The sequence below is a fragment of the Nycticebus coucang genome, chromosome 16 (genome assembly GCF_027406575.1).
Source record: "Nycticebus coucang isolate mNycCou1 chromosome 16, mNycCou1.pri, whole genome shotgun sequence".
Taxonomy (NCBI): domain Eukaryota; kingdom Metazoa; phylum Chordata; class Mammalia; order Primates; family Lorisidae; genus Nycticebus; species Nycticebus coucang.
In genome coordinates, this window is record NC_069795.1 from 74,817,943 (window position 1) to 74,845,724 (window position 27,782).

Consider the following 27,782-nt stretch of genomic DNA (forward strand, 5'->3'; position numbering starts at 1 on the left):
GAAAAATTAGCTGGGCACCATGGCATGCCTGTATAGTCCCAGCTACTCAGGAGGCCAAGGCAGGAAAATCCCTTGAGCCCAGGAGTTTGAAGCTATAGTGAGCTAGGATCATGACACTGCACTTCAGCCTGGGCAACAGAATGAGACTGTATCTCAAAAAAAGAATAAATAGATAAATAAATAAATAAAGTGGTTCATTAAATGTATTTTTGCCATATGTGGTCTTATCTAAATTTTAATATATCAGGTAATTAAATCACACTGCTTCTAATTAAGCTCTCCTTTCTCTCCACACCCCCAGCATCACACATCTCCACCTGATATGGCCCAATGACAATTAAGATCAAGATGAAGTTACTCACCCCCAACAAGGAGACCCAAGGATTACATATTTGCGTGTAGAAAGAAGTTGGTCTCTTGTGGACATCTTGTTCCTGGAGCCTAGACTTCAGGAAGAAATCTAAAAAATAAATTAGACAAATCCCTGGCTGTCAATTTGCTATGAAACTCTCTTCTGTTTTTATGAGCAAATATCTATGAGCTCCTCTTACCCGTTTTTGTAACTTAGCCTAAAGGACAAGTGCTAGTACTTGCCCTTGGAGAATGAGGAAGGAAGCGTTTAACCCATCCCATCAGCCAAGGATCTGAGAAAGAAGGGAAAGGAAGGGCAGGATGGAGAAGGAAGCTCCTTCAAAGCCCACAACACATCTGTCCGGGTCTGTGGTCTGGGGCAATGGGAAGTTCAGATAGCCCTCTCTGTTAGATGTAAGGGGATAGAGTGGGAAATTGGACAACTGGTGGTCTTGGCTCCCAAGTATGACCACTGGGTCTGCTGGCCAGTCTATTGTGGGATGGTCTTTGCAACCGTCTGACTGTGAAGGTTAGCGCAGGTTAGCCTGATCTCAGGTGTAGACTATAAAGTGATTAGGAGAGAGCGGGGAGGGAGAACAGGTCCTCTGATTCCTTCCTCTGGTAGTTGAGGTCTGACAATAAACAAATGTGTATTTCTGCCTTGTCCTCCAGGGATTTCTGACATGTCCCAGCTTCTCAGAGCCCTACCACATGCTCTTCAGTTCTGCCTTCCTGGTTTTCAGCTGGTTCCAGAAATGCTCCATTTAACCATGAAAATGCATCTAGACTGTTTAACGATATGGTCTAATTATCCTCAATGCTACAAACATACCATTTGTTAGAACCACTACTGTAGCCTTCAGGTGTTCCCAACCTTCTTAGTTGGTTGCTCAGGAATGTGGCTAACAGCTCCCTAACTGGCACTTCCTCTATTCCTCAACACCAGATCCCTGCTTCACAGGGACTGCCCCGACCGCACCAGCCCTTCCTCCTCCCTGCACGTCCCAGTCCTATCTCACATGCTAGTCCCCTTCCCCATCTCAGCCACTTCTGATATTTCACTGGTCCCTGGAATGCAGTTGGGACACACTTCTCATGGATCCGCTGGCCCTCTGCTTGCCTAACTCCTGTTCAGCCCTCAGGTCTCAGCACTTCCTCGTAGAAAGCAACCCCCACAACAAAAATCTAAATTTATTCCCTTAGGACCTATTTCTTTTCCTTCCTAACACTCACCATTATTTGTTGTTGTATATTTGATTACATGTTTCTTCACCCACCGGATAATATACTTTATTGTGGGTCTACACCACACCCATCTTGAGCAGAGGAGACTCACTAAGTGTTCCTGGTCAAGCCTTCTGTCCTCTTTGGTCACTGTGGCTTTACGACCTACCCCCTTTGAAGCACATGCCATCAGACCATTTCACACCTTCCCCTTTATCATTACAGTCCTTTACAAACTTGGTCACCAGCACCTTGTTAAAGATTTCAGCCCCCAACTTGCCATCTTTCTATCACCACCCCATCATCATTCTTGGTGACTTCAGTGACTTCTACATAAACAACTCATTCAATGCCCTGATCTTGCAGTCCCTTGAAAGCCTCACTCCAACGTCTTTTCTTTTACTCCCCTCAACTATAAACTCTCTTAGCCACACTTGAGGTTTGTCATTACCCACGAACTTACAGTTCCTAAATCAGAATTTTAAGCAATCCATTCTCACCCCATAACCTCCTTTTTCAAAAAAAATTTTAGCTTATTTGCTCTGCTGTTCCTCACTCCAACTATTCCTAAGTCTACAGAAGGATCTTTGGATAATTTCCCTATATCTTTTTGCTTTCCATCACCTAGCTCCTGTTTTCACTACTCTCTTCCCTAGCTTAGGTCCCATGGTCCAAGATTATCAGCGTTCCCTTGCATATAGACTTGCTTCCACACTTCCACATTCCTCAGCCATCTCACACCTAAGCAACTAATTCTCCGATTCTCTAGCATAACACATTTGCAACCTCTCCTCTCCAAAGAGAACTTTTGTATCCTCTCAACACCAAATCGGCCACGTCACTTGCATCTCTGTTCTGCCTTCCCTCCTTCCGCAATGGGCGAACAGTCCTGCTCCCACCTAAGGCCCATTCCTGCATTTGTGCCCTAGATCCCACCCACTCTGGCCTGTTCAAAGACTTCACTCTCACGTTGATTTTTCTGTCCTCTACTGAATCATTCCCATCAAGTACAAATACACTGTAATTTCTCCTAACTAAATATAGGTCTCCAGGTCACACCTGGTTATTCCTTATTTCTTGGTCTCCCTTATAGCAAACTTCCCCAAAAGAATTGCTGTGCAATCTTCACGTCCCATTATTTCCTCAACCCACTCTTAAGACCATTCCACTAAAACTACTCTTACTGAAGTTGCCAGTGATTTGAATCTTTTCAAATTCAGCAGCCAACTGCTGGTTCTCATTCCACTTGACCTTTCAGGCAGCATCTGACACACATGGTCATGTTCTCCTTTCCGGGTTTTTCTCCGATCTCACTGCCCACTCAGTCTCCTTTGCTGGCTCACCTCCTCCTTCCAACCTGAAAATATTGAAGTATCCCAATGTCCAATCCTCAGCTCTCTTCCTTTGCCCATATATGCCCACTCCTAAGAGATCTCATCTATTCCATGGCTTTAAATACTGTTGATATAATAATAACTCCAAGTTTACATCATCTTCAACCTCTCCCTTGAAATGAAGTTTCGAGTACCTCGTTTTCTCCTCAATATCTCCCCTTAGTTGGCTAATAAGCACCTCAAACTTAACATGGTTGAAACAGAAAACTATTTTCCCCCAAGTCTTCTTTATCTGAGTAAATGACACCCATCATTTACAAAAACATCTAAGTGAATCCTGACTCCTTTCTTTCTCTCAAACCTACATCTATTCCATCAGTAAGTCCCGTTGATTCTACCACCAAAATACATTCTGCTCTGATCACCTCTCACCACCTCTGTGGCTCCCATCCTCATCCAACTCACTTTCATTTCATTTTTCTTTTATTTTTATTTTTTTATTTTTATTTTTTATTTTTATTTTTTTGATACAGAGTCTCACTATGTTGCCCTCAGTAGAGTGCGGTGGTGTCACAGCTCACAGCAACCTTAAACTCTTGGGCTTAAGTGACTCTCTTGCCTCAGCCTCCCAAGTAACTGGGACTATAGGTGCTCATGGCAATGCCCAGCGATGTTTTGTTGCAGTTGTCATTGTTGTTTAGCTGGCCTGGGCTGGGTTCGAACCTGCCAGCCTCAGTGCATGTGGCTGGCGCTGTAACCACTGTGCTACAGGCACCGGGCCCCACTTTCATTTTTCATGCACAATGGGCTGCTATAGTAGAGATCACAGCTAGAATACATTTCCCAGGATTTCTCACAGTCAGGTATGGCCATGTCGCTAAGTTCTCACCAGCAGAATGTGAACAGAAATGGTGAGTGCCACTTCTGGGCCAATGTCTTCATGGGAATATGTTCCTCTTCTCCACACTTTCTCCTTACTCTCCCTGAAGTCTAGTGATGCAGATTTCACTTTCTTTGCACATGACAAGGTCCTAGGGGATGGTGAAGTCATACAAATGAAGGCTCCTGGCTCCCTGAATTACTGCATGGAAGAGAGCCTCTCACTGATTTGGAGCCCCTTCCTGGCTGTTAACGCAAATGAGAAATAAATTTCTACTGTATTTGAACCAATTCACTTTTGGTTGTTGCAGCAGTTTAGCGCACCTCCCAAATTGGCCTTGGTTCCTTCTCTTTACCTTCATACAAACCATTCCTCTCAAAGCCATTGATGTTCTTAAAACCCGAATCTGATCACACTGAGCACCAGCTAGAACCTTCATGGCCTCCTACCACACACACAGTGGCCTGGTTGGCCCTACTTAGCACTGCGCCCGCTTTCCTCACTAGGCTCCTCTCTGATCACTCTCCCCTGGCTCACTGCTCTCCAGCTGCTGCTGGATCTCTGCTGTTCTGGGAACGTGCCCATCTAATTCCTGTCTGTACCTTTGTACATGTCATTTCCTTTACCTGGAACTCTTTACCTCTCTGTGTGGCTCACTGCTTCCTACAATTCAGTTCTCCATTACAATAGTCTCTTCCCTTCATCGGCTGTTTAAAAGTGTGTTATTTAATTTGCACACGTTTTTGAGTTTTCCAAATGTTTTCTTGCCATTTATTTCTCATCGCATTTTATTGCAGCTAGAAAACATACTCTATGTTATTTCTGTCTTTTCAAATCTATTGAGATTTGTTTTATAGGTTAGCATAGGATCTATCATGGAGAATATTCTAAAACAAAACAAAATCTCTTCCCAGAATGTTCTTTTCAGATCTGATCTGAAATAGCACACCTTCCCCACCATGGTCTCTCTCACTTTATTATTCTTCATAACATATTATTCTCCCATTACCTCACTTTATTATTCTTCCTAACACTCATTACTTATTGACATTATAATATACATGTATATTTGCTTAATTATTATGTATTTTCTCTTACTAGGATGTAAGCTCTATGACAGCGAAGACTTTCTGCATGTTCCCCTAGTACTTAGAATAATGCCGGCGTGTATGAGATGCTTTATACATCTGGTTGAATGAATAAATAAGTCATCCTATCCCCTGAGAAATCTTCAACTTCTCAATATCAATTTGTATTCATCATGGGCTTCCAACTATTATTCAGTAGGACCCCTGTCAGTTGACCACCCAAGAGACAAACTAGTCACATACAGACACAGTCAACATAAGGAATTAGGCCTACTGTACTGATATGTACATGTGGTGCGTGTCTGGTCTATGAGAATTTGGTTAACTTAAGGAGGTGGTCAATTATGGAGGTTCTACTATACTTATTTTTTATACATCTATACCTAGAGGGCAAGAACCATTGTTTTTTATTGTTACAGTTTCTGGCCGGGCCCAGGTTTGAACCTGCCACCTCTGGTATGTGGGGCCGGTGCCCTACTCCTTGAGCCACAGGTGCTGCCCAGGACCATCTTTTATATTCTAAATACCAACTTTAGGCATTTAGAAGTTTGTGTGTAAAAGTCTCCTTATTAATTGTGGATTAAAATTAAGTCTGCCAAGATGTATGATTGATTTGAATAGATGGCTCTATTACTTTTTTAAAAGTAGGAATTCTGGGGTGGCACCTGTGGCTCCATGGGTAGGGTGCTGGCCCCATATACCAAGGGTGGTGGGTTCGAACCCGGCCCTGGCTAACCTGCAACAATAAAAAAAAATAGCCAGGCATTGTGGCAGGCATCTATAGTCCTAGCTACTCGGGAGGCTGAGGTAAGAGAATCGCCTAAGCCCAGAAGTTGGAGGTTGCTGTAAGCTGTGATGCCACGGCACTCTACCAAGGGCGATAAAGTGAAACTCTGTCTCTAAAAAAAAAAGTAGGAATTCTGGTATGATTGCCCTTAATTAAAATACCTAATTTTAACATGCCCAATGTATGACATTTTTATAATCATACGCTTGCTAAAATACAGTTGGTCATTAAGAAAGAACACTGTTCGTTAAGAACTTATATTTTTGCCTGTCTGAGATTTGCCAAATGTTAAGCTCACCCTTTCACCATACTCAATCTTGTACAACTTCATTTATACTGAACCTAAAAGGAATTGTGTGTGTGTTTGTGTGTGTTTTCTGAGAAACTTGAGGAGAAGTAATAGGAAGGGGTCTGTCCACCAGACAAACATAATTTCACACATCAGCTGTGCAAGGGAGAATTTATGCAACAATGCTTTATGACTTAGAATAGGTACAACGACATGGGCAGAAAATTATTCATAATTCCAAGTAGCTGTGGTTTCAAAACCCTTCCAAAGTGACTAAAGGAATTTTTTCTCTTGTCTAAGATTTTGCTGGAAGAAGCAATTCTTATGAACTTGTGGGGGATGGGATGACAGTTTCTTATGCTAGAAATACTACAGAGTACTAATCAGGAAGGCAACTTTATCAAGCCTCTAGTCATAAAACAAACGAACGAAATCACACATCATGCATGTTAAAAATATCAAACATATGGGCAGCGCCTGTGGCTCAAGGGAGTAGGGCGCCGGCCCCATATGCTGGAGGTGGTGGGTTCAAACCCAGCCCCAGCCAGAAACTGCAAAAAAAAAAAAAAAATCAAACTTAACACATAATGGTAAATTGTCTTGTAAAATTTAGTGTCTAACAAGTTAAATGTTCACAAAACTCATGCACTTAATAATAAACACTTCAAGTATAGAGGGGGAAGGCCAACTGTGTTAATTTTTTAAATCATAAATGGGAGTAATTTTACAGAAAGTACATAAAATAAACATTAAACTCTCTCTGAAAATCCACTTCATGTCTTTGTCAGAATAAACATATAGTTCTAATCAGGGTGTATAAACTGGGATTATGCATTGCTACAGTCCACAAAGAATCATGTTTAAAATCCATGTGATATTTTGCCATGTTGATACTATAATTTGCTTAACCGCTTTCCAAATGCTGAGCATTTAAGTTATTTCTAATTTGTCATTAGCACAAACAATGCAAATATGACAATCTGGTATACATTTCTTGGTTTGTTGTTTGGTTTTAGGTTTTTTTTTTTATATATATATACACTTCCCACAAATACATTTACTACATCATGGCAAATAAACAGTTTTACATTTCTTGTTACATTTCCAAATGTCATTCTCCAGAAGGAATGAACCAGAAGGAGTTCCAGCTCTAGCAGTATGAAAAGGTCAGTGTATCTTTACCACAAAAAAAAAAAAAAGAATAAAACTACACAAACTAGAAAACACAGAAATTTCCCAGATGGAGATAATACATTGAAAAGCATTTATTTTTTAAAAACTGTTAGAGCTGAGATGGTGAGAGTTGCAGCCTTTTGGCATATGCACAGAGCTGCCCCAGTTGTCATATGCACAGAGCTAGTCAGAAACCACCAGTTTTGCTGCCAAGAGGGCAAACTTGATTTGAAACCAGGGGAAAAGGCTATGGTTTTATAAGCTCAATATAGTGAGGACAATAGAAAAATGAATGGGGAAAATCCTCGGCTTTGCTAACCTGAGGGTGCAGACGCAGGTAGAGTGAATAGTAGACCAGCAGAAAGTGAAAGAGGGAGATCTTGAAAATGACAGAGCCATAAAAGGTCTAGATAACCTCCCCACAGTTCCCTGGATGATTGGGAAACTATGCCCACACCTGGTGAGACCTGAGAGAGCCTGGCAAAAAGTAAAAGCCCAGGGAGACTGGAGAACCACCTGGCTGCAACTTTGATTGTGCTTGCCAGGATCTTCACACAGATTGACTGGCAGAGAGCAGAAGCCTTATGTGCTATGCACACATAGAGGCAAGTTCCAAGAAAGCCAGGCTAAAAAAATAAAAACAAGAATAAAAAGCTGACTAAAGACATCAGCAGGGAAGACAGATTCCACAGTTCACATCCAGGAAATTTTATTAAAGCAAACAAATAAAAACTCAGAAATGTACATTAAAATCAAGAGTTATTGTGATATATTATCTAACACTGCCCAGTTGCCAAACAAAAATTACAAGACATGTGAAGAAATAGGAAACTGTGACCCATGCTCAGAGGAAAAAAAAAAAAAAAATCCATCAGAAGAAACTACTGAACAGGCCCTCAGTTGGATTTAGCAGGCAAAGACTTCAAAGCAGCTATTATAAACGTGTTCAACAAATTAAAGAAAAATATAATGTCAATGACTTAAGGAAAATAGGACGACAATAACTTTGAAAATAGGGAATTATCAACACAGAAATATAAACTATAAAAATGTGAAGGTTGGGGGTGAAGCAAGATGGTGGCTGAGTAACAGCTTCCCTGCAACTGGGCACGGTGAGTCTGGGAAGATAAGACTCCAGGCTTCTCTGGCTGGTGGGATCTGCCTGTAATCATCCCTTTGAGGACACAGGGAGTCAGCAAGGGACTTCTGGACCCCAAGAGGAGGACAAAGCAGTGGAAAACTGGCAAATGGTTGCATGTGTTCAACCTAATCCCGCCAGCAACCTAAGTACAAGCAGCAGTGAGACTGCAAACCGGAAAGGTCTTACCTGTGAACTGTTTCAGTGTTTTTGGACATGGCACTCAGTTGAACTGCCTTGGGGAGAGCTTGAGCAGGAGTGCGGAGAATTTTGCGCATTGTCTAGGGCCCCAGACTGAGCTGCTGAGCCGGACAGAGATAATAGTATTCGGCTGTGGGCCGCAGAGAGCCATTGTGAGAGAACTGCCCTGGCAAGCTCCGCCTTCAGGGTCGCAGAGCAAGCATTGGGCGGAAGCTAGTAACCTAGTGACTGAGCAGCCTAAAGGCGGGGACTGAGCTGCCTTACAGCCTTAACCCTCAGGGGCAGAGTGAGACCAGTTTTGGCACGTTGAAGCCTCAGGCTGTTGCCCTGGGTAGAGTGCTATGGAGTCACAGCACATAGCAACCTCAAACTCCTGGGCTTGGCACCGCCCAGACCTCCATAAGAGCTGCGCCTGCTGGGTCTCTGCATGCCCTGACCAGGAACTGCAGGAACCGCACAACCCTGCGTCCTCCCTCCTGTACCCTCCCTGCCTCCACACTGCCCTCTCATCTGGCCAGGGACACTGGTAGCCGCGTGCCATCTGGAGCCCTCCCTGCCTCTGCACAGAGCCCTTCTCCTGGCCAGAGATTGCTGGAGCCTTGGGCTCTCTGTGCGAAACTCACTGGGCACCAGGCACTCCCAGAACTGTGGGCACCACCTCCTGCCCTGTTGCTGGACCCGGGTGTGTCACATTCCGGAGCTGCTTCCACAACCAGAACTCCCTAGCTGGGGCAGCCGCAGAGGAACTACACAGGGTCACTCCCTACAAAGATCCAGCAACAATAGACTGATCCCGCTGGGGTCTAACCTTGGAAAGACATCTCCCCAACTCTGAGGATGGCCAGAGACAATGGTGAAAAACAATCATGAGGTGAAATCAACAGAAAAACTCTGGCAGTATGAATAATCAGAGTAGATCAACTCCCCCAAGGATCAACGGGGCAGACACAGCACAAGATCCCATACACAAACAAATAGCTGAGATGTCAGAAATCGAATTCAAAATCTGGATAGCAAATAAGATCGAATTAGAATTCCAAGAAGTAACCCAAAAGATATCCCAAGAATTCAACGAATTCAAAGACCAAATGACCAAAGATTTTGACACATTGAGACAGGAAGTTGTAGCCCTCAAAGATCTGAGAAACACAGTAGAATCCCTCAGTAGCAGAATGGAACAAGCAGAAGAAAGGCTTTCTGACATTGATGACAAAGCTTTCGAACGCTCCCAAACTCTCAAAGAGGAAGAGAAACGGAGGGCAAAAACAGATCACTCTCTCAGAGAGCTCTGGGACAATTCGAAGAAAACTAATATTCATCTTATAGGGATCCCCAAAAGCGACGAAGTGGCTTCACAAGGCACAGAGTCTCTTCTCCATGAGATAATGAAGGAGAACTTTCCAGACATGCCAAGAGATTCTGAAATTCAGATAGCAGACAGTTTCAGAACTCCAGCACGACTCAACCCAAATAAGACATCCCCCAGACACATCATAATCAGTTTCACTAAAGTTAATATGAAGGAGAAAATTCTGAAAGCAGCCAGATGAAAGAAAACCATCACCTACAAGGGCAAGAATATTAGAATAACTGCAGATCTCTCTGCTGAAACCTTTCAAGCTAGAAGAGGATGGTCATCGACTTTTACTCTCCTAAAACAAAATAACTTTCAACCCAGGATCCTGTACCCAGCTAAATTGAGTTTCATTTATGACAGAGAAATTAAATACTTTAATGACATTCACATGTTGAAGAAATTTGCCATAACTAAACCAGTTCTCCAGGATATTCTCAGACCAATCCTCCATAAAGACCAGCATAATCAACCACCACAAAAGTAAACCCACCCAGAAAATTCTGATCAAATTCCAACTTCCATAATTGCAAAAGGATTAAAAATGTCCACCGGACTCTCAAAAGGCTTATCAATATTCTCAATTAATGTGAAGGGTTTAAATTGTCCTCAAAAAAGGCACAGGTTGGCTGACTGGATACAAAAACTCAAGCCAGATATCTGCTGCATGCAAGAATCTCATCTTACATTAAAAAACAAAGAGAGACTCAAGATGAAGGGATGGTCATCTATACTCCAGGCAAATGGAAAGCAGAAAAAAGTAGGCGTTGCTATCCTATTCGCAGATGCCATAGGCTTTAAACCAACCAAAATAAGGAAGGATAAGGATGGACACTTCATATTTGTTAAAGGTAACACTCAATATGATGAGATCTTAATTATTAATATTTATGCACCAACCAGAATGCATCTCATTTTATAAGAGAAACTCTAACAGACATGAGCAACTTGATTTCCTCCAGTTCCATTGTAGTTGGAGATTTTAACACCCCTTTAGCAGTGCTGGATAGATCCTCCAAAAAGAAGCTAAGCAAAGAAATCTTAGATTTAAACTTAACCATTCAACATCTGGACTTAACAGACATCTACAGAACATTTCATCCCAACAAAACTGAATACACATTCTTTTCATCAGCACATGGAACATACTCCAAAATGGACCACATCCTAGGCCACAAATCTAACCTCAGCAAATTTTTAAAAAATAGAAATTATTCCTTGCATCTTCTCAGATCATCATAGAATAAAAGTTGAACTCAATAACAACAGGAACCTGAATACCCTGACAAAAACATGGAAGCTAAACAACCTTATGCTGAAGGATAGATGGGTTATAGATGAGATTAAGAAGGAAATCACCAAATTTGGAACAAAACAACAATCAAGACACGAATTATCAGAACCTCTGGGATACTGCAAGGCAGTCCTAAGAGGGAAATTTATAGCACTGCAAGCCTTCCTCAAGAAAATGGAAAGAGACGAAGTTAATAACTTAATGGGACATCACAAGGAAGAACACTCCAACCCCAAACCAAGAGAAGAAAAGAAATAACCAAAATCAGAGCAGAATTAAATGAAATTGAAAACAAAAGAGTTATACAACAGATCAATAAATCCAAAAGTTGGTTTTTTGAAAAGTTCAATAAAATAGATAAACCTTTGGCCAACCTAACCAGGAAAAAAAGAGTAAAATCTCTAATTTCATCAATCAGAAATACTAAGGATGAAATAACAATAGACCCTTCAGAAATTCAAAAAATCTTAATGAATACTACAAGAAACTCTACTCTCACAAATATGAAAATCTGAAAGAAATCGACCAATATCTGGAAGTACGCCACCTACCAAGACTTAGCCAGAACGAAGTGGAAACATTGAACAGGCCTATATCAAGTTCTGAATAGCATCAACTATACAAAATCTCCCTAAAAAGAAAAGCCCAGGACCAGATGGCTTTACGTCAGAATTCTACCCAACTGGGTGGCACCTGTGGCTCAAAGGGGAAGGGCCCTGGCCCCATATGCCAGAGGTGGCTGGTTCACACCCAGCCCTGGCCAAAAACTGCAAAAAAAAAAAAAAAAGAATTCTACCCAACCTTTAAAGAAGAACTAGTACCTATATTCCTAAACCTCTTCCAAAATATAGAAAAAGAAGAAGTATTACCCAACACATTCTACAAAGCAAACATCACCTTGATCCCCAAACCAGGGAAAGACACAACAAGAAAAGAAAATTATACATCAATATCACTAATGAATATTGAGGCTAAAATACTCAATAAGATCCTAACAAACAAAATCCAACAACACATTAAAAAAATTATACACCACGACAAAGTGGGATTTATCCCAGGGTCTCAAGGCTGGTTCAATATATGTAAATCTATAAATATAATTCAGCACATAAACAAACTAAAAAATAAGGACCATATGATTCTTTCAGTTGATGCAGAAAAAGCTTTTGATAATATCCAGCATCCCTTCATATTCAGAACACTTAAGAAAACTGGTATAGAAGGGACATTTCTTAAACTGATAGAGGCCATCTACAGCAAACCCACAGCCAATATCGTATTGAATGGAGTTAAATTCAAATCATTTCCACTTAGATCAGGAACCAGGCAAGGTTGCCCATTGTCTCCATTGCTCTTTAACATGGTAATAGAAGTTTTAGCCATCGCAGTTAGGGAAGAAAAGGCGATCAAGGGTATCCACATAGGGTCAGAAGAGATCAAACTTTCACTCTTCACAGATGATATGATCGTGTATCTGGAAAATACTAGGGATTCTACTACAAAACTTTTAGAAGTGATCAAGGAATACAGCAATGTCTCAGGCTACAAAATCAACGCCCATAAATCCGTAGCCTTTATATACACCAACAATAACCAAGCTGAAAAACAGTCAAGGACTCTATTCCTTTCACAGTAGTGCCAAAGAAGATGAAATATTTGGGAGTATACCTAACAAAGGATGGGAAATATCTCTACAAAGTGAACTATGAAACACTAAGAACAGAAATAGCTGAAGATGTTAACGAATGGAAAAACATACCATGCTTATGGCTGGGAAGAATCAACATTGTTAAAATGTCTATACTACACAAAGCAATATATAACTTTAATGCAATTCCTATTAAAGCTCCATTGTCATACTTTAAAGATGTTGAAAAAATAATACTTCATTTTATATGGAATCAGAAAAAACCTCAAATAGCCAAAACATTACTCAGAAATAAAAACAAAGCAGGAGGAATCACACTACCAGACCTAAGACTATACTATAAATCGATAGTGATCAAAACAGCATGGTACTGGCACAAAAACAGAGAAGTAGACGTCTGGAACAGAATAGAGAACCAAGAGATGAATCCTGCTATTTACCATTATTTGATCTTTGACAAGCCAATTAAAAACATTCAGTGGGGAAAAGATTCCCTATTTAACAAATGTTGCTGGGTGAACTGGCTGGCAACCTATAGAAGATTGAAACTGGACCCACACCTTTCACCATTAAGTAAGATAGACTCTCACTGGATAAAAGATTTAAACTTAAGACATAAAACTATAGGGTAGCGCCTGTGGCTCAAGGAGTAGGGCGCCAGTCCCATATGCTGGAGGTGGCTGGTTCAAACCCAGCTCTGGCCAAAAACCACAATAAATAAATAAAAATAAACTATAAAAATACTTGAATATAGTGCAGGGAAAACTCTTGAAGGAATCGGCCTGGGAGAATATTCAATTGCTCCCAGGCAATTGAAGCAGTATCAAAAATACACTACTGGGACCTGATCAAACTAAAAAGCTTCTGCACAGTCAAGAACATAGTAAGTAAAGCAAGCAGATAGCCCTCAGAATGGGAGAAAATATTTGCAGGTTATACCTCCGATAAAGGTCTAATAACCAGAATTCACAGAGAACTCAAACGTATTAGCAAGAAAAGAACAAGTGACCCCATCTCAGGGTGGGCAAGGGACTTGAAGAGAAACTTCTCTAAAGAAGACAGACACACGATCTACAAACAAATGAAAAAAAGCTCATCATCCTTAATCATCAGAGAAATGCAAATCAAAACTACTTTGAGATATCACCTAACCCCTGTTAAGAGTAGCCTACAGAACAAAATCCCAAAACCAGAGATGTTGCTGTGGATGTGGAGGAAAGGGCACACTTCTACACTGCTAGTGGGAATGCACACTAATACGTTCCTTCTGGAAGGATGTTTGGAGAATACTTACAGACCTAAAAATAGACCAGCCATTCGATCCTAGAATTCCTTTACTAGGTTTATACCCAGAAGACCAAAAATCACAACATAACAAAGACATCTGTACCAGAATGTTTATTGTAGCCCAATTCATAATTGCTAAGTCATGGAAGAAGCCCAAGTGCCCATCGACCCACGAATGGACTAGCAAATTGTGGTACATGTATACCACAGAATATTATGCAGCCTTAAAGAAAGATGGAGACTTTACCTCTTTCATGTTTACATGGATGGAGCTGGAACATATTCTTCTTAGCAAAGTATCTCAGGAATGAAAGAAAAAGTATCCAAAGTACTCGGCCATACTATGAAGCTAATTTATAGCTTTCGCATGAAGGCTATAACCCAACTATAGCACAAGACTATGGGGAAAGGACCAAGGAAGGGGAAGGGAGGGGGGAAGTTAGGGTGGAGGGAGGGTAATGGGGGGGGGCCACACCTACGGTGCATCTTAGAATGGGTATAGGCGAAACTTACTAAATGCAGAATACAAATGTCTACATACAATAACTAAGAAAATGCCATGAAGGCTACATCGAACAGTTTGATGAGAATATTTCAGCTTGTATATGAAACCAGCACATTGTACTCCTTGATTGCACTAATGTACACAGCTATGATTTAACAATAAAAGAATAATAATAATAATAATAAAATAAAAATAAATAAAATCAATGTGAAAATTCTACAATTAACACCAGGCACGGTGACTCACGCTTATAATCCTAGCACTCTGGGGGGCCAAGGTGGGTGGATCACCTGAGCTAGGAGTTCGAGACCAGCATGAGCAAGAGGAAGACCCCATCTCTAAAAATAGCCAGGTGTTGTGGCTGGTGCCTGTGGTCCTAGCTACTTAGGATGCTGAGCTCAAGAGTTTGAGGTTGCTATGAGCTATGATGCCACAGCACTCTACCCACGCCACCCCGACAAAAAAGAAAAGAAAATTCTACAATCAAAAAGCACAATAACAAAAATTAAAAATTCACTAGATGGGGTCAACAGCAGATCTGAGATGGTAGAAGAAGGAATCAGTGAACTTGAAGATGGAAATTGTCCAAAGTGAAGGATGGAGTGGGAAAGGTAGAAGACAAAGGAAGAGGGCCTCAGAGACTGTGGGACAATGTCAAGTGCACCAAGAAATGTGCGCTGGGAGTCCCAGAGGACAGGAGAAAATGAAAGGGCACAAAAATTATTTAAAGAAATAATGACCAGAGCAGGCAGCGCCTGTGGCTCAGTCAGTAAGGCGCCAGCCCATATACCAAGGATGGCGGGTTCAAACCCGGCCCCGGCCAAACTGCAACAAAAAAATAGCTGGACGTTGTGGTGGGCGCCTGTAGTCCCAGCTACTCCGGAGGCTGAGGCAAGAGAATCGCTTAAGCCCAGGAGTTGGAGGTTGCTGTGAGCTGTGTGATGCCATGGCACTCTACCGAGGGCCATAAAGTGAGACTCTGTCTCTACAAAAAAAAAAAAAAGAAATAATGACCAGAGATTTCTCAAATTTGACCAAAAAATTTAATCTATAAGTCCAGGAGGAATGTAGCCAACTCTTGATAAAGCCTAGTTAAACTGAGGAGCCATTGACGTTTGTGTACATATACCTAGTTATCACAGGTCTACTATTTTTTATTTAAATTCTTATAGCTTCATAAGATATGCAATGATATCTTAAAGGTGGTTTAATTTGTGTTCATTTAAACAATATCATGGCCTAGTTCATAACAGATTCTCGCAGCAAGTGGCATATGCTTTTCTTTCTTGTTTTTTTTTTTTTTTTTTTTTTGTAGAGACAGAGTCTCACTTTATGGCCCTCGGTAGAGTGCCGTGGCCTCACCCAGCTCACAGCAACCTCCAACTCCTGGGCTTAAGCGATTCTCTTGCCTCAGTTTCCCGAGTAGCTGGGACTACAGGCGCCCGCCACAATGCCCAGCTATTTTTTGGTTGCAGTTCAGCTGGGGCCGGGTTTGAACCCGCCACCCTCGGTATATGGGGCCGGAGCCTTACCGACTAAGCCACAGGCGCCTCCCGGCATATGCTTTTCTAAAGTCAGACAGACCTGGGTCCAAATTGTGACTGTCTTACACCTTGAGCAAGTGTTTACTTTCTCTAAGCCTCAGTTTCATCATCTGCAAAAAGATAATAACAATTTTAATGTATACTTCTGAATTTTAGCTTCAATGAAATAATCCATATTAAGTGCTTAGCTCAGTGCCAAGCACATAGGACATGTTTAATAAATGCTGGCTTTTTAGCTACTAACAATATTTAACACCTAACAATAAAAGTTCAGGCCAGCCATGGTGGCTCACTCCTGTAATCCTAGCACTCTTGGAGGCTGAGGCGAGTGGATTACCTGAACTCAGAAGTTCAAGACCAGCCTGAGCAAGAGCAAGACCCCATCTCTACTAAAAACAGAAAAATTAGCTGAGCATCATGGTGGGCACCTTTAATTCCAGTTGCTCAGGAGGCTGAGACAAGAGGCTCTCTTGAGCCCAGGACTGTGAGCTATGATGATGCCATGGCACCCTACCAAGGACGAGAGTTAAACTCTGTCTCAAAATAAATAAATAAATTAATTAATTAATTAAATGAAATGAAAGTTCATTTGTTGAGTGGAAATGAATGAGTCTGGGCATTGATTTTTCACATATAAACTACATAGCCATCTCTCTTGATCTCTTTTTAGTAAAATCTGGATTTTGACCTTCCTGTTTTTAAAAATAATATGCTTTGGAAGGTATGCTTTTATCGGTTGTGTTTGTCAGAATAATTGTTTCCTTCTGCGACACTGTGTTGTGCAAATGTTTTTTATTTCTATTTAATCAGATCCTTTTTGTCTTTGATGATGTCCACAACAGTCAGAAATATCTCTCCTCCACAGCTGTTATAAATAAGGAATTCATGTGTATATAAGGTATAAAATAAAGCCCGAAGTTAATTTTTAAATACATTTACTCTTAAGAATATTTATGCAATTGATTCTTATTTTTTTATGGCGTCCGGTTTGTCAAATATTAGGTTCTTACAATGGCTTAACCCTTTCTCTTCTACTTTACTGATCAATGTTTCAGTTTTAGCCATCATTTGTTCAACTGGTCATCAGTTTAACTAGGCTTTACCAAGAGTTTGCTACATTCTGTGTACTCATGGGAATGTTGTGATAAATACAAAGGTGAAAACGCATGGCTGGTGCTGAAAGGAAACTCATGGCTTAGTGACGAAGGAATGAAACTAATATTTATTTTTCTTAAGACAGATAAATAGTCTTGAAGACAAATGTATAAACAAATGTTATATAAACACAGGACAATAGTTTATATTTCTAGTATGAATCAAATGTCATGGTTGCACATTGGAGAAAATCAGGGAATCCTCAGGAGGGGTGAAAGTGGGTCTTAAAAGTCGAATGGATTTTAAATAAGTTGGAGTTTTCCAGATGGAGTGGGGAGGGGGAAGCAATTTGAAGAGGCAGAACAGGATATGTGAATGTGGGAGGGAATAAAGAACACGGCGTATTTAGGACACCAGTTGGGGCATAGCTGGCACGTACAGGGCATAGGTTGTCATAGCAGTGGCTGGGAAGGTGGATTAGGGCAGGACAGGGGAGAACTTTGCATCTCACATAGATTTGGGACTTTAGATGGAAGGAGTTTGATTCCAGCAGGGTTTCTAAGTAAGAGCAACATGATGAGAGTTTTATTTCAGAAAGGTCATTCAGTGGGCAGTGTGAAGGAGAAATGGGATTAGGGAGAGTCTGTAGGCAGACTAGTAGCCTGACGAGTTTGGAAACTTAGCAGAGTCCAGATGCAAGACACCCAGGGGCTGCACCGAGGTAAAGGCAACGAAGAGAGACAGAGAGGTGATGCTCGACAATAGCTGTGCATTTCCAAGCCTAGGCAACTGGGCAGTGACCATTTCATTGATTAAACATGGCAGGCTGACCACATGTCTCTCCTGAAGACCCACCAAGAGGGTAGAAAAGGAATAAAATAGGCACAAAGCCGTGAACATAAAGAAAATGACAAAGGAAAAATAAAACATGTCTTAGAAGATGGAAAGGTGACGGTGGTGACAGACTGGGCAGAGTCAGGAGGATGAACTCTGGGGTCCACAGAGAGGGAGCTGACAAGGAGCAGCCCAATTCATCCTGGTAGACCCCTGTGAAGTTCAGGACCAGACGCACCATATCCCAGGCAATGGCAAGAGGTAAGACTTGGTGGCAAGTCTGTATTGATTGTGTACCAAGATCCCTACCCCAGGCCCATGCAGCCAAGTAACAACCCTTTCTCTTCCTTCTGAAGAAACCAGAGAGTGGCTGGACTTGGCATACCAGGTCCAGCAAAGGTGTTTAGGGAGTTGGAACTCACAGCCAGGGAATTAAATAAACATTTATACCTTCAACGGCAGGACCTCCCCCCAACTCTCTTATCTCCCCCTGCTTCCATAATGCAAATTGCCATCTTGCAGGAGATTAAAGGAATCCTCTCTAGAGAATTGAAAAGCCCTATAGAAAAGCCTATAGATATCCATATTCAGAGGACCTCCAGTGAAAAGGCTAGCATACTCCTAATCATTTCGCAGGGAAGTGCCCCAATCAACACTTTGTCACCCTAGGTAGAGTTCCATGGTGTCATATCTCACAGCAACCTCAAACTCTTGGGCTCAAACTCTCAGCCTCCCAAGCAGCCAGGACTACAGGTGCCCACCACAATGCCCAGCTATTTTTAGAGACAGGGTCTCGCTCTTGCTCAGGCTGGTCTCAAACTCCTGAGCTCGGGCAATCCACCCACCTCAGCCTCTCACTCAGAGTGCTGGAATTACAGGCTTGAGCCACCGCGCCCAGTCTGAGAAAGACTTTCAAGGGGGAGATGAATATTATCAGACAGATAAATAAGCCATCGTACCCATAAAACAAGAATGAATGATGTTCAAATTAAGGGGAAAAAAAGACAAGGATAAATGAGGTTACAACCAAGAGCTCTCGGGAATTAAAAACAGGATAATTGTGGCATAGACTAACTACCTTAACTCCTATTCTTCCTTAAAAAAAAAAAACGTAATTTTATGTGAAGTAGCAATATGACCAGCATTAAGAAAAAAACACTTCCTAGCCTCCCTTGTGGCTTATTGTAATCATGTGACTAAAATTCTAACCCATGAAATAGGAAAATCATGCGATGGAACTTTGGAGAAGGTTCCCCCAGATGACTCCGTCTGGGAACCTTGCAGTGAAGTGCAAGTGGAAGGAAGCCTTTCTTCCTTCCCTTTTCTGTACTCCCTGGAATATGAATGGAATGGCAGGCTCCAGCAGCCACAGCTTGGATCAGGGAACAACATGCTAAGGATGAGAAAGAGAATGACAGAGGAGAATGGGGACACTTGGACCGTAGAGCTGTCACAGCAGCCCTGGGCTGCCCACCTCTGCCTCCCTAAGTAGGACCTGGATTGCACCACTATTATTTTATAATTTTGTTATTCACAATCAAGCTTAATCATGACTGATAAAACAACCAACATTTTTTTAAAAAATCAGGCTGAGGAGTGGATAGCCTGAGCTCACAGGTTCAAGACCAGCCCGAGCAAGAGTGAGACCCTAGGCCGGGCGTGGTGGCTCACGCCTGTAGTCCCAGCGCTGTGGGAGGCCGAGGCGGGTGGATTGCCTGAGCTCAGAGGTTCGAGACCAGTATGAGCAGCAGTGAGCCAGAGTAAGACCCCATTTCTACTAACATCAAAAACAGCGGGACAGAGCATCGCCAGAGGAAGAAGAAAATGAACAAAAAAAAAGAGTACTTCAAATGGAGAAGAATGAACAAGCAAGCTGAAATTAAAAAAAAAAAAAGAGTGAGACCCTGTCTCTAAAAATACCCAGGTATTGTGGGGGGCACCTGTAATCCCAGCTGCTCAGGAGGCTGAGGCAAGAGAATGGCTTGAGGCCAAGACTTTGAGGTTGCTGTGAGCTATGATGCTACGGCACTCTACCGAAGGCAACAGAGATAAACTCTATCTCAAAAGAATAAGAAATTATAAAATAAACAAATAAAATTAACTACACGTAACAGAGAGAATGATAATAACTCAGCAGAATCCTGAATATAATGTTTTAAAATAAATATCAAACAAAGTTAACAAGGATTTTAAACCCAGCTATAACCAAGTCATGGCAACTACATAGGGGAGGAAACTAATGGCCATCCAAACTGGGAGTCCCCAGCGTGATCCCAAAGCACTCACCTTCTCCACTTGGCTCATACTGGTTACCCAGCTTAGGGACACGTTGTTCTCCATATGTCCCCCCAGGTTGAGTCCCTTCACTCCTGGAAGTCTGCTCGTTCCAGGAGGACTCCTGTCCCTCCAGGGAGGCAGTGGGTAATCTGTCAGAGCTCTCAGTAGGGAAGGAATCAGGGGACTGGAGGTCCAGGAGGAAGCTATCCTGCAGGGTTTGCTTGGTGGCCTTCTTGTGTTTCCTCGTCTGTCTCTCTGCGGTCCTGCCAACCTCTCCTTGCCTGGGTTGGCTGTTCTCAAGCCTCCTGGTTAGCTGGAGGAGCTGGTCCATGTCTTTGGTGAATTCTAGCAGTGTGCCCTCTGAGACACTTTGGGCAGGGCCCTCAGAACCATAGCTGGGTGCTCTCCCCACGACCAGGCATTCAGAGCAGCGGAGAGCTTCCGGGTCTTCCCTGAGCACTGGCTCAGGCACCTGGGGGAGGCTGCAGGGACCCATAGACAGGGAGAAATAAGAGTAGTCCACAGCGACGTAAGTCAGCATGAAGTTGATGGTGACGATGGGGGCCAGAACATTCACCTGACCCACGAGAACAAAGGCCATGGTCACCAAGCTGGTCAAGCAGATGGCAGCTATAGGTGTTTTATTTGGCCCTTTCTGCAGAAACAAAAATAAAATGTAGGACTATGAAATTTCAGATAGAAAGTTTGAGAAATTTCAGAAGTTATACGAGAAACAACTCATAATGGCTCAGACATTTCTCCTCATGTAACTGCTCATCTAGAAACTTGGGATAATAACATCCAGCTCATGGAACTACAGTGAGATCAGAGCTAAATGTGTGTAAAATGTTTAATACAGCAAGGCATACCCTAGGCTCCTAAAGCCCCACAGGCATTAGTCAGATTCGTAAACTGTTAACATGCTGCGTTATTAGAGAACTTGGACTTCCTAAATATTTTCTCCTTTTGTCTTTCTTTGGGTTTTAACTCCAGCCCAGGAAATCAAAGAGATACAAAGCTGATTCTTCCCGGGAGTAGCAGATCCCGGAAGACATGACTGAATAATTGGTGGCTGGAGGAAGGGAATTCTGCTACCACCCGTGCACACACAAGCACTCATGCACACGCATTACACACACCTGTGATCAGTGCAGGTGGGCATGTGACCTTCAGGTGGACAGGAATGGAAGAAAGGTGCTAACTGCCACTCCTGGGAACTATTCGTCATAGTCACCAGACATTGTCCTTGAATAATAATCACTTCTCAGTCCCCATCGGGGGCTTAGCAGTGTTCCTGGGTCCAGGTCACAGGGTGTTTACTCGTAGTTTCCCTTTAAAATTCTCCACATTTGTTTTATGTTCTCTTCTGAATATTGAATATATCCCAAAAAAGTTTGGGATATATTCCCAATTAAAAAAGAAAATGAGCTGAGGAGACTTAATTGTACATAAAGAAGCTTTGAAAAATGAGTTCCCAAAGTTAAAGGACAGATGACAAACTAGGACAAATGTCTGGAACACATATATACAGAGTTAGTCTTCCTAACACAAAGAGTGTAGTCCAGCAAATGAAAGAAAATAACCCATAATCACAGAAAGAACTACAAATAGCTCTTAAGGAAAAGATGTTCAACTTCATTCATGGTTAAAAGCAATGCAAATCACAAGTATCCCCCAAAATGCCACTTCCCACTGTACCAGTGGCAACGATTCACATTTTTACTTGCTATAAGTGCATAATAGTTGTATATATTTTTGGATACATGTGACGTGTTGACACAGACCATTTTTAAAAGTCAAAGCAGGGTTCATTAGGGAGTACATTGTCTCACGCATTGATCATTTCTGCATGTTAGGAACACTCCAATTCTACAATTTTGGTTATTTTAAAGTACATCATAACTTATCATCAATTATAGTCGATGGGCAGCAATTCATATTTGACGGGCTCCTTGCTAACACTGGGTTTGTTTCTCAGGGTAAAAGTGCAAATGAGTTATAAACTAAGTTAACAACCTATAAATCAAATGTGTTCTGGACTCCCTTCTTGGCAAATACTGCTTCATGATGACAAGGAAGTCCAAGTTCAAGTTTAGAATTATTATACTTCTCACTCAGACTTCCTCACTGAAAGATGACCATGTGCAGCCTCCCGCTCAGAGCCCACTTCCCTTCTCTTCCCAGACCAGACCATGGAGCGCCTCACACTCCCATGTGGTCTGCCAGCCTGCTCTCTGGCCCTAGAAAGGAACAGACCCTTGCAGACACTGGGGGGTGGGGGGGTGGGGAGGAGAAGATCTGAGCAAGGAATTCAGGGAACAGCATACCCAGTACATGGTCTAGGAGGGGGCATGTGCATTTGGCCTCACAAACTTCTTATACCTAAGGGCCAAAGCAGTCTTGTATAGCAGAATCTTCTGGTTGGAGTCTAAGAGTGGTATTGGCTGTGAGAAAACAAGCACCCTTAATTCATCGCAGGTTGAAGTACAGAATGATGCAAATCTCATGGAAGGTGCTTTGGCAATATCCACTAAAATTAAAAATGCAGTTTCCTTTTCCCACTTATGAAAATTTATCCAGTAAATGTATCTTACCACACATATCCAAAAATTTATACGCACACACATATACACAAAAGATTATTCAATGCAGCATTGTTTACTAGAAGCCACACAAGTGTCAATCTCTAGGGGACCAATTAAATAAATTATAGTATATCCACAATGGAAAAAGAATGAGAAAGTTCTTGCCATGATCAAATAAAATGACAGGTTTCTAGGCTATATGAAATGAAAAGAAGCAAGGTAAGAACATGCATATTCAGTACTATCTTTTGCATAAAAATGAGAAAGAGAAGGATTCATTAAAAAAACTGGCTCAGCGCCCATAGCACAGTGGTTACAGTACCAGCCACATACACTGATGCTGGCGGGTTCGAACCCGGCCTGGCCAGCTAAACAACAATGACAACTGCAACAAAAAATAGCTGGGCATTGTGGCAGGCACCTGTGGTCCCAGCGACTTGGGAGGCTGAGGCAAGAGAATCGCTTATAGCCCAAGAGTTTGAGGTTGCTGTGAGCTGTGACGCAACAGCCCTCTACCGATGGTGACATAGTGAGACTTTGTCAAAAAAAAAAAAAACTAATAAAATCAGCTACTGAAGGGGCAGTGTTGGAGTGGGGAAAAAAGGTAGACAGATTCATGATAGGAGCAAAATTTATTATATTATTTTTAGTTTTGAACCCTGTGCACATGTTAGCAAAAAAAAAAAATAATAATAAATAAAATGAAAGAAATGGAAGAAAAAAATAAAAGGCAACCCAGCACATGGAAGGTAGAGACACGACAGTCACACTCCTCCCTGGCCAGTGCTCACTGAGGGTAAGAAGGGGAGAAATTAAGGATGATTTGCAACTACATGAGCCCTAGACAATAGGGAGACTGGAAACCAGAAATGGGTTGGGGAGGGCATCATGGTGCCCCCAAAGACGAAAGAAATTACGGCTTGCAGACCCCATTATTAGGAAGTGGGGTTCTCTGTTTAGTTTTCTTTTGTCATCCCCTAGGTTTTAGGAATGTCTCTTTCCATCATTCCAGCCATGACTCAACCAAGCTACACGGTGTCATTTAAGGTTTGGCTAACAGGGAGCCCAGAGGCCAGAGGTGTGGGATATCACTGAACATGACCTCCAAAGGGAAGTGGACCCCACAAGGGCAGAGTTAGAGCTGCAAGAACCAGCTCCCCAACTAACCAAGATAATCTTTCTTCTATGCTAAGCCTGGAGGGTCCTAAACTCATTTTTATTAAAGAGTGGGTACCTCCATTTCCCTGCCACTCAGAGGCCAAGATGTTCCCATGGCTGGATGGCTAACCCAGTGCCATGGGCTGGGTGGCCGGTGGCCATGACATTAAAGATGCTTCATCCAGTTAGCCCCAGCCTAAGCCAACCAGAGAACAGGGGTGAAAGAAATGACTTCTGTGTTCTTATTCATCCCAACCCAGAGAACTTGACCAGAGGCTCTAATCAGAAAAATGTAAGCAAGTTATGGGCCAACAATTGGGTTAGTGGCAAAAGGTATTTCTCAAAATAAAAAAGGTGGGGCCACTTACCCCTTTCCCCAGACAGGCAAGTGCAGGGATCACTTTCTCCTGGGCAATGCACTGCAGGATCCGGGGTGCTCCGTAGAGACCTCCCATGCAGGAGGCCAGGGAGGAGATGTATAAGCCCAAAAGGAACAGGAAGCCCACAAGGGACACCTGTTGAGAGAGCAGCTCATTACCCAGGGCCAGAACCTGCTCCGCTCCTTTCTACTCCCCAGCACCACAGCTAACCATGCACTGAGTCCTACAGAGCTAATCTCTGGGACACAGGTCCCATATCCTCAGCCTCACCCCACTTCATTCCACTATTTCAGTTGACGCCACCATCTCATCTCATATAGACTACACAGAGGTCCTCAAACTGAGCCTGCACTGGGGCTTGTTGAAACAGATTTCAGGGGCCAGCCTCAGGGTTTCTCGTGCAGTAGGTTTGGAGTAGGGGCTGGGAATTTGGATTTCCAACAGGTTCCCAGGAGATGTTGATGCTGATGGTCTGGGGCCTACTCTTTTTTTTTCTGAGACAGAGTCTTACTTGGTCACCTTTGGTAGAGTACTGGGGTGTCTTAGCTCACAGCAACCTCAAACTCTTGGGTTCAAGCAATCCTCTTGCCTCAGCCTCCCAAGTAGCTGGGACTACAGGCACCCACCACAATGCCCAGCTATTTTTCAGAGATGGGGTCTTGCTCTGGCTCAGGCTGGTCTTGAACTTGTGAGCTTAGGCAATCCACCCACCTCGGCCTCCCAAGTGCTGGGATTACAGGTGTGAGCCACCACACCAGGCCTGGGAGCCTACTCTCTCTCTCTCTCTCTTTTTTCCTGGGGCCTACTCTTTGCGGACAAATTGCCAACTATTAACACAACACTAATGGGCCTCTTGCCTCTTAAGTTCTCCCACTCTGAATTAAACACCCCTGAAGCCTCTGCCAGCGTGAACTCTCTAAACTCAAATCTCACCACAATGCCCCTGTTGCAAACATATTAAAAGCTCCCCACTGGCCTGACATACAAAGCCCTTCCTAGTCTGTGACCTCTTTTTTTTTTTTGTCTGTGACCTCTTTAGCCTTGCACCTTGCACACTGAGAGCCTTTGATCAGCATGATTTCCCTGCCTACTCAACCCTCTGTCCATGTCTGCTAAACTCCTAATTGTGCTTCAGGACTCAGCACAAACCTCACCTCCTCCTATCGAGGTGACTATGGTGAGTGCACCTCAACGTGATGTTAGGATGGCACCTATCATGCTGTCTCCTCCACTAATCTAGAAGCTTCATTTAGGTAGGTGTCCTATCTTATTCACCCTAGAACTCTTTTTTTTTTTTTTTTTTTTTCAGTTTTTTTGGCTGGGGCTGAGTTTGAACCCGCCACTTCCGGCATACGGGGCCAGCGCCCTACCCCTTTGAGCCACAGGTGCCACCCACCACAGAACTCTTAATGTCTAACACAAATATACACGCTGAAGGAATGAATGAGATTTGTGGTGCACATGGCCCATCAGGCCCCAACAGATAGAATGAGAGGGTACCGCTGTTCTTAGTGTCAGCTGGCCAGCCAGCAGCTGTGTGCCCAGCTGTCAGTCTACCTCCCGCCCCAGAGCCAGACCCCATCTGCATCCACAGGGCAGCCTCTCTGCTTTCTAGATTATCTGAGGTGCCTTCTCCATTCTACTGTGGCCAGAATTCTGCCTTCCAAGTGGTCATTTGTCTACAGAACACAGACAGGTTAGAACTAATTTTCAACTTTGTTACTTACACCCTTCCTGGAGAAGGCCTTTCTCACCCCATTTTTTACTTCTTTGCTTCAGCAATGCACCAGATCCGTGTCATCAAATCACACTGAACACAAGTCACTGGCCACACCTCTTTCCTGGCTCATAAATTATCACTGGAATAATCTGACTGACTGACGAATCCGGTCAGGGTTCTGGACTGGAAGAATCTGTCTGTTTTTTTTTTTAAGAATGTATTTGTAGACACTGCAGGTTCACAGAATCATCAGGAGGTTAAAAGATCATGCCTGGAAAAGGGCAGGACCCAAGCCTGGAGATATACCCAGACCCTTCAACAGGGATAGCTTGGCCAGATGGCACCAGCACCCCTCTTCCCTGTGGACGAATTCTCGCCAAATCCTCATCTTTGCTTCATTCATTGTAATTTGAGCATGCAATGGCCTAACTAAGTCACGTACCCTACCAGGGCTGCAAAGCAACAGGTGAGAGAGGTCTGATCCACTGGGCTTCTGCTTCTGTAATACTTACAACATGGGGTACTCGCTCTCTTCCAAACCTCCCAAGTGGTCAGGGAGGTCAGAGGCTTGGTGGGCACGACCAAGGTCCACCACAGGGCTCATCTTGTCTTCTATTTGGGTAGGTTACTTTTGCCCTAATGCCTTAGCTCACCCTTATTGCCAGTGAATCTCACCCATCTCTTTTCTTCCAAGTCCTAAGTTTGGGGGGGTTTTCCTACCCCTCCATCTTTCACTTACCATTTTATTACTACAAGAATTAATATCTTCTAGTGTTTCCCATCACTCTTTGTGTCCTGATAGCATTTCATTATTTTCTATCTGCAGGATAGTTAATTATGCTCATGATTTATCTTGCCAGCACAGTGAGAAATCCTTAAGGGTTGATCTGTATGTATCATGTGTCTTTAGCCCCCTCCCCGCACCAGGGCATCTGACCCAGAGTCTGGCAAACAGCTCAGCAGTTGAAATAATGAAGCTTCTCGACTTTATTGTGATTTGCATCCTAGACGTCTGACAAAACTGTTGGATCTACTGGTCTCGTTAGCAATGCTCGATCCACTGTGAGATGTAGTAGGCAACTTTTGTACCTGTCTTCTCTACCAAATGCATCCTATGTTGACTGTTTTTGATTTTTTTTTTTTTTTAAAAGACTATGATGAAATTTTATCAAAAGCTTTCTGAAAATTTAACTTAGTAGTTCTCTACCTTGGCTAAACATAAGCATCACTTCAGAGATTCTGGTTTCATTAGTATGGAGTGGGACACCGACATGTTAGACTTTTTCGGGTGATTCTGACGAGTCGCCAGTGTGGAGAACCACTGGGAATGATGCTATTAATTCTTCGGGAAAGTCAGGCATAGTATGTATCTCCTTATAGAAGTTTACTGCTTCTTTTTTTTTTATTTTTTTGAGACAGAGTCTCACTTTGTGCCTGGGTAGAGTGCCATGGTGCCCTAGCTTACAGCAACCTCAAACTCTTGGGCTCAAGTGATCCTTTTGCCTCAAGCTCCAGAGCACCTGCCACAACACCTGGATAGCTTCTCTATTTTTAGTAGAGACAAGGTGTCACTCTTGCTCAGGCTGGTCTCAAACTCCTGAGCTCAGGAAATCCACCCACCTCCCCAGAAGGCTGA

General features: G+C 42.8%; 1 protein-coding gene across 11 annotated transcripts in view; it reads right to left on the minus strand.

Annotated features, from left to right (window-relative positions):
• SLC12A8 (solute carrier family 12 member 8) overlaps positions 1 to 27,782 on the minus strand; it is a 156,307-nt gene that overhangs the window by 9,682 nt on the left and 118,843 nt on the right. For all 11 annotated transcript variants that reach the window (XM_053564400.1, XM_053564408.1, XM_053564403.1 and 8 more), the window contains 3 exons: positions 24,415 to 24,561; positions 20,313 to 20,958; positions 363 to 460 (listed from right to left, as the gene is read on the minus strand). In XM_053564400.1, the coding sequence (XP_053420375.1) occupies positions 363 to 460; positions 20,313 to 20,958; positions 24,415 to 24,561 (891 nt within the window). The remainder of the gene's footprint in view (positions 1 to 362; positions 461 to 20,312; positions 20,959 to 24,414; positions 24,562 to 27,782) is intronic.